This window comes from Silurus aristotelis, assembly GCF_946808225.1.
Source record: "Silurus aristotelis genome assembly, chromosome: 3".
Lineage (NCBI taxonomy): Eukaryota > Metazoa > Chordata > Actinopteri > Siluriformes > Siluridae > Silurus > Silurus aristotelis.
This window is the reverse complement of record NC_139576.1, coordinates 1,811,997-1,819,445: the sequence shown is the minus strand read 5'-3', so window position 1 is coordinate 1,819,445 and position 7,449 is coordinate 1,811,997. Positions and strand designations below refer to the sequence as shown.

Here is a 7,449-nt window from a genome sequence, read left to right as displayed (position 1 = left end):
TCTTAAAGTGCGTCCAGTAAAATATTCAAAGGGCTTTAGTTTTTCCACATTATTTTTATTCCAAGATGTATTGAATTCATTATTTTCCTCAAAATTCCTAAAAAATAAAAACTGAAATATCACATGGTCCTAAGTATTCAGACCCTTTGCTCAGTATTTAGTAGAAGCAGTCTTTTGATCTAATAAATCCAGGAGTCTTTTTGGGAAAGATGCAACAAGTTTTTCACACCTGGATTTGGGGATCCTCTGCCATTCCTCCTTGCAGATCCTCTCCAGTTCTGTCAGGATTGTAAACATTGGTGGACAGCCATTTTAAGGTCTCTCCAGAGTCTGCTCAATTGGGTTTAAGTCAGGGCTCTGGCACCGAGTTGTTGTTAAGCCACTCCTTCGTTATTTTAGCTGTGTGCTCAGGGTCTTGTTGGAAGGTAAACCTTCAGGTCCAGAGCACTCTGGAGAAGGTTTTCGTCCAGGATATCTCTGTACTTGGTCTCTGTACCAGTCGTCCTGCAGCTGAAAAACACCCCCACAGCATGATGATAACAAAAAATGTGGAAAAGTGAAACTCATTCACACATTCTAACACACACACACACACACACACACACACACACACACACACACACACACACTCATTCACACACACACACAACCATATTACTGTGTAATCTGAAGTGTGTGTGTCTGTACAGACTTGGAGAAGATTAAAGCCTACATCGACTCGTTCCGGTACGGAGCTCCTCCCCACGCTGGAGGTGGAATCGGTGAGAGCCAATAATGTGTCTCTTTACTTTTTAGTAAAGTGATTTTAGTGATAGTGATTTGGGACGTAGCCCAGGTCTGATGGGTTACGGAGTAGAACACAGCAGAATAAATATCATACAATTATATTGTCATTGTTGTATAACGATTATTGATTATATCAAAGACTCCAAACAAAACACACCTACAGGGTGCACACGTGATGAAGCCTAGTAGGTTTGAGTATTTCGAGTGCATCAATCAGTCTATTCAAATGGATTTAGGAAGAGAACAACATTTAAGACGTTGGCAGGGTGTTTTAGACACCACGTTGCCTGTTTTTGCTCGATTTCTCCAATAAAAATAATCCAAACAAAGCAACAGCAGCGTTTTGCGTCTATGAGCAACATGATGGTTTTTGCTGCCACCTACTGGCGGTTTTAATTTCACATTTAAAGTCTCTTCTCTTTTTATGTTTAAAATATTAAAACATTATTGATGCGTTTGTAACTGCAGATTAAAGCGATACATTTCCCTCTGAGCTGCAGTAAACAGTGTGTGGTAGGGAGGTGCGAGTGATTAAGGCATTCATACAAATACCAGCCACACCAAGTTGCCATTTCTGGGCCCCTGAGCGAGGCCCTTAAATACATCTGAATGCTACTTTGAAATGAGTTGATTCTGATTTTATATGTTTGGTAACAGACTCATTGTTCTAATTAACTGATTAAATGTAAGAATTTAACTCAAAAGTCGATGCTTTAGGTTCTTCAGCACTATCCCTAGTACACTATTAATACTCTAGTACATGATTTAAAATGTAACCAAGCTGCAAATGAGTCGTGTCCCAAATACCATCGTTATCCTGTACACTTTCTAGGAAATGTGGATGTACTGTACTTCATTGTGTACCAAATAATGTACACAAGCAACCTCAACTGATTTAGGACACTGCCCAAGCCTAGAATCTAGTGTAGCAAAGCAGAGAAAATAGTGTGTGATTTGGGACACAGCCAAACTCTGGTCGTGTGTAAATGACTGTTTTATGTGCACTAGTGTGTGATTTGAGACATGGCCCAATTGAGTGGTGCACTTCCTTGCTAGCATGTGATAATATTTTGTGAATTTGAGACATGTCCAAGGTCTGGACACTAGTGCACTAGTGCAGAGGCATTGTAAAGATATTTTTTTATTTGGGACATGGCCCGGGTCTCACTGTGTGTGAGATGAATGTAGTGTGCACTATGCTCTGAAATGGGACACAACCCTGGGGTCTTCCCTGTGATATAATTAGCCAGTTTTTTTATTATTTTATTTGGGACACAGCTGGTTTACTGTGTGTGTGTGTGTGTGTGTGTGTGTGTGTGTGTGTGTTTCTCTATCAGGTCTGGAGAGAGTCACCATGCTGTACCTCGGTCTACACAATGTGCGTCAGACCTCCATGTTCCCTCGCGACCCCAAACGTCTCACACCCTAATGGTCCAAGATGGTGCTGCTGACCACACAACACACACCCACACACACCCAAACACACACCAACACACAAACACTCACTCACACACACATACACAACACACACACATGCACACAGACACACACACAACACACAAACACTCACTCACACACACATACACACACACACACATGCACACAGACAGACACACACACAACACACAAACACTCACTCACACACACATTAACACGCACATACTCACATACACACACACACTCACACACACTCACACACACACTCGTTGACAAATAAATACCAGCTGATTTTCTACTGTTTAATAGTGAAGTGTGCGACTGCGAGGTCGGTTCTGTCTGGTGAAGGCATGAAGTGAACATGAAACAAGTGTACACTAAGTAGGGCACAGTGACTGCTTCAGTGACGGAGAGTGGCTTAATAATCAAATACATTAGTAAATAAATGAATTAACAAACAAATAAAGAGTGCAGTTTCATGTCTCTAACACACACACACACACACACACACACACACACACACACGGATTTCCACGTCCATGTGGGACATTTACTGTTATTTATTCATAAAGAAAGAAAAGGAAAGAATTACAACAGGAAAAAGCAAAGTATGAGAGGTTAGGTCCTTGGATGGATGAGTGGATGGATGGATGGATGGATGTATGGATGGATGAGGAAACAATACAGTGATAAACTGTAGCTGCAGCAGCGATTGAGGGGCCCAAGCACTTTTTGGCTTCACCCTGTATTGAGGGATGATCGATATGGGATGCTGAGTGAATCAGTGGTTATATGGATGTGTGGAGTTCTGCCGCCCTCCAGTGGTGAATTTCAACTAAACTTCTTGGACATGATTCATTTATTTCTTTCGGCTTCTCCCATTAGGGGGCGCCACAGCGGATCATCCGTATTCGTGATCCGTATGTTCGATTTGGCACGTTTTACGCTGGATGCCCTTCCTAACGCAACCCTCCCCATTTATTCATCCACAAATCTTGGTGTAAATAAATCACACTGATAAGATGTGATTTGATGTGATGAGATGAGATGATGACTTCAAACTAGGGAATACTCCATAATACTCAGGGCGGCGTCCAACCCAGCCATTAGGGGGGCACAAGCCAGTGTACTCTTAGTGCCGGTCCCAAGCCCGGGTAAATGGGGAGGGTTGCGTTAGGAAGGGCATCCAGCGTAAAACATGTGCCAAATCAAATATGCGGATCACAAATGAGAATTTCATACCGGATCGGTCGAGGCCCGGGTTAACAACGACCGCCACAGGTATCGTTAGCCGACAGGGTACCGGTGGAAATTGGGCTACTGTTGGCCGAAGGAGGAGAAGGAGAGGAGGAAGGCGTCTACAGAGACGGCAGGAAAAGGAGCAGTGTAGGAGAGTAGAGGTTCGGGTTGGTACTTTAAATGTTGGTACTATGACGGGTAAAGGGAGAGAGATAGCTGATATGATGGAGAGGAGAAAGGTAGATGTGTTGTGTGTTCAGGAGACCAAGTGGAAAGGGAGTAAGGCCAGGAACATTGGAGGTGGGTTTAAACTGTTTTATCATGGTGTGGATGGGAAGAGAAATGGTGTAGGGGTGATTCTGAAGGAAGCGTACAGTAAGAGTGTAGTGGAGGTGAAGAGAGTTTCTGATAGGGTGATAATCGTGAAGGTGGAAGTTGAAGGGATGATGATAAATGTCATCAGTGCCTATGCTCCACAAGTTGGCTGTGAGATGGAGGAGAAAGAAAGATTCTGGAGTGAATTAGATGAAGTGGTAGATGGTGTACCTAGGAAAGAACGATTGGTGATTGGGGCAGACTTTAATGGGCATGTAGGTGAAGGGAACAGAGGTGATGAGGAGGTGATGGGTAGGTATGGTTTTAAGGAGAGGAATGTGGAAGGGCAGATGGTGGTAGATTTTGCTAAAAGGATGGAAATGGCAGTGGTGAACACGTATTTTAAGAAGAAGGAGGATCATAGGGTGACGTATAAGAGTGGAGGAAGGTGCACACAGGTGGATTATCTTCTGTGTAGGAGATGCAACCTGAAGGAGATTGGAGACTGTAAGGTGTTGGCGGGGGACAGTGTAGCTAGACAGCATCGGATGGTGGTCTGTAGGATGGTTTTGGAGGCGAAGAAGAAGAGGAGGAAAGTAAGGTTTGAAAGAAGAATAAGATGGTGGAAACTGAAGGAGGAAGAGTGTAGTGTGAGGTTCAGGGAAGAGGTCAGACAGGGGCTCGGTGGTGGTGAAGAGGTGCCGGATGATTGGGCAACTACTGCAGGAGTGATGAGGGAGGCAGCTAGAAAAGTACTTGGTGTGACATCTGGAAATAGAAAGCAAGACAAGGAGACGTGGTGGTGGAATGAGGAAGTGCAGGAGAGCATTAGGGGGAAGAGGTTGGCAAAACAGAAGTGGGATCGACAGAGTGATGAGAAAAGTAGGCAGGAGTACAAGGAGATGCGGCAGCAGGTTAAAAGGGATGTGGCGAAAGCCAAGGAAAAGGCATATGAGGAACTGTATAAGAGGTTGGACACTAAGGAAGGAGAAAAGGATTTATACCGATTGGCCAAGCAGAGGGACCGAGCTGGGAAGGATGTACTGCAAGTTAGAGCAATAAAGGATGGAGAGGGAAATGTGTTGACTAGTGAGGAGAGTGTGTTGAGAAGATGGAGGGAGTATTTTGAGCAGCTGATGAATGAGGAAAATCAGAGAGAGAGAAGGTTGGAGGATGTGGAGTTAGTGAAGCAGGATGTAGATAGGATTAGTAAGGAGGAAGTGAGAGCAGCGATTAAGAGGATGAAGAATGGAAAGTCGGTTGGACCAGATGACATACCGGTAGAAGCGTGGAGATGTTTAGGAGAGATGGCAGTGGAGTTTTTAACCAGATTGTTTAACAGGATTCTGGAAGGGGAGAGGATGCCTGAGGAATGGAGAAGGAGTGTGCTGGTACCGATCTTTAAGCATAAGGGAGATGTGCAGACCTGCAGTAACTACAGGGGAATTAAGTTGATCAGTCACACCATGAAGTTATGGGAAAGAGTAGTGGAAGCCAGGTTGAGAGAAGAGGTGACCATCTGTGAGCAACAGTATGGTTTCATGCCGAGGAAGAGCACCACAGATGCCTTATTTGCTTTAAGGATGTTGATGGAGAAGTATAGAGAAGGACAGAAGGAGCTGCATTGTGTATTTGTGGATTTAGAGAAAGCGTACGACAGGGTGCCGAGAGAGGAGTTGTGGTATTGTATGAGGAAGTCAGGTGTGTCAGAGAAGTATGTGAGGGTGGTGCAGGACATGTATGAGGACAGTGTGACGGCAGTAAAGTGTGCAGTAGGTACGACAGACTGGTTCAGGGTGAAGGTTGGACTGCATCAAGGATCGGCCCTGAGCCCTTTCCTGTTTGCAGTGGTGATGGACAGGTTGACGGACAAGGTCAGACAGGAGTCTCCCTGGACTATGATGTTTGCAGATGATATTGTGATTTGTGGTGAGAGTAGAGAGCAGGTTGAGAAGAGCCTGGAGAGGTGGAGATATGCGCTGGAGAGAAGGGGAATGAAAGTCAGTAGGAGTAAGACAGAGTACATGTGTGTGAATGAGAGGGAGGGCAGTGGAGTGATGCGGTTGCAGGGAGAAGAGGTGGAGAAGGTGGAGGAGTTCAGGTACCTGGGGTCAACAGTGCAAAGTAATGGAGAGTGTGTTAGGGAAGTAAAGAAAAGAGTGCAGGCAGGGTGGAGTGGGTGGAGAAGAGTGACAGGAGTGATTTGTGATAGAAGAGTATCTGCAAGAATGAAAGGGAAAGTTTATAGGACTGTGGTGAGACCTGCGATGTTGTATGGATTAGAGACAGTGGCATTGAGTAAAAGACAGGAGGTGGAGCTGGAGGTAGCAGAGCTGAAGATGTTGAGGTTTTCGTTGGGAGTGACGAGGATGGACAAGATTAGAAATGAGTTTATTAGAGGGACAGCACATGTAGGATGTTTTGGTGACAAGGTGAGGGAGGCGAGATTGAGATGGTTTGGACATGTGCAGAGAAGGGACATGAATTATATTGGTAGAAAAATGCTGAAGATGGAGCCACCAGGTAGGAGGAAAAGAGGAAGGCCAAGGAGGAGGTTCATGGATGTGGTGAGGGAAGACATGCAGGTAGTTGGTGTAAAAGAGGCAGATATAGAGGACAGGGTGGTATGGAGACGGATGATCCGCTGTGGCGACCCCTAATGGGAGCAGCCGAAAGAAGAAGAAGAAGAAGAAGACTCAGGGCGGTGTCCAAAGATCTGCAGCAGGACGAAGAAGATCTGAACGATGTCGGTATAGAGAGATAGAGCTTTAAACACGTAGTCCTCTGGATTCAGTCTATAAGTTCGGATCCCCAACAGCAGCTAAGTGTAACGCTGTAACACACACACACACACACACACACACACACACACACACACACACACACACACACATTACTTTACATGTCCTTACAATTGTTTAACTCAGTAACATTGCAGATGCAGTGAAAGTGCAGTAGTAATGGTGTAACACACACACGAGAATGATTAAGGATTAACTCACCAAAGTGTAAACGACAGCATGTGCAGCCACTGAACCTAAACATGCGAAAGTGTAAATATGCACTGTGTAACACACACACACTAACTAACACAAGCACACATGCACACTGTAAAACATACTGTAACACATACACTAACTCTTGAAGCATAACACACACAAAGACACTGTTACACATGCACAGTGTAGAACATGTACAGTGTAACACGCATACACTAACATGCCTGCACTGTGTAACACACACACAGTGTAACACATACATGCATGCTGTGTAACACACTGTGCATGTGTTAGTGTCTTTGTGTGTGTGTTATGCTTCAAGAGTTAGTGTACGCATTACAGTATGTTTTACAGTGTGCATGTGTGTTTGTGTTAGAGTGCATGTGTTACACTGCATGAGTATCACAGTGTGTGTAAGTTATGGTGTGCATGTGTTACACTTGCGTGTGTGTTAGTGTGCATGTGTGTGGTACACTGTGTATGCGTGTTGCTTTTAGTGTGTATCTGTGTTACTTCATTAGTGTTACTGTATGTGTGTGTTAAAGTGCATGTGTGTTACTATATGCATGTGTTAGTGTGTATGTTACACTCTGCATGTGTGTTACACTGTGTATGCATGTTACAGTGTGTGTGTTACACTGTGCATGTGTGTTGGTGTGAATCTGTGTTACAC

The 7,449-nt window shown here is 44.5% G+C and overlaps 1 protein-coding gene across 1 annotated transcript in view; it reads left to right on the top strand.

Annotated features, from left to right (window-relative positions):
• Positions 1-2,689, top strand: part of dars1 (aspartyl-tRNA synthetase 1) — a 30,546-nt gene extending 27,857 nt beyond the window's left edge. Inside the window, exons 17-18 of the mRNA XM_083536082.1 lie at positions 690-761; positions 2,124-2,689. Of these exons, the coding sequence (XP_083392208.1) occupies positions 690-761; positions 2,124-2,215 (164 nt within the window). The 3' untranslated portion in view covers positions 2,216-2,689. The remainder of the gene's footprint in view (positions 1-689; positions 762-2,123) is intronic.
• The last annotated feature ends 4,760 nt before the right edge of the window (positions 2,690-7,449 follow it).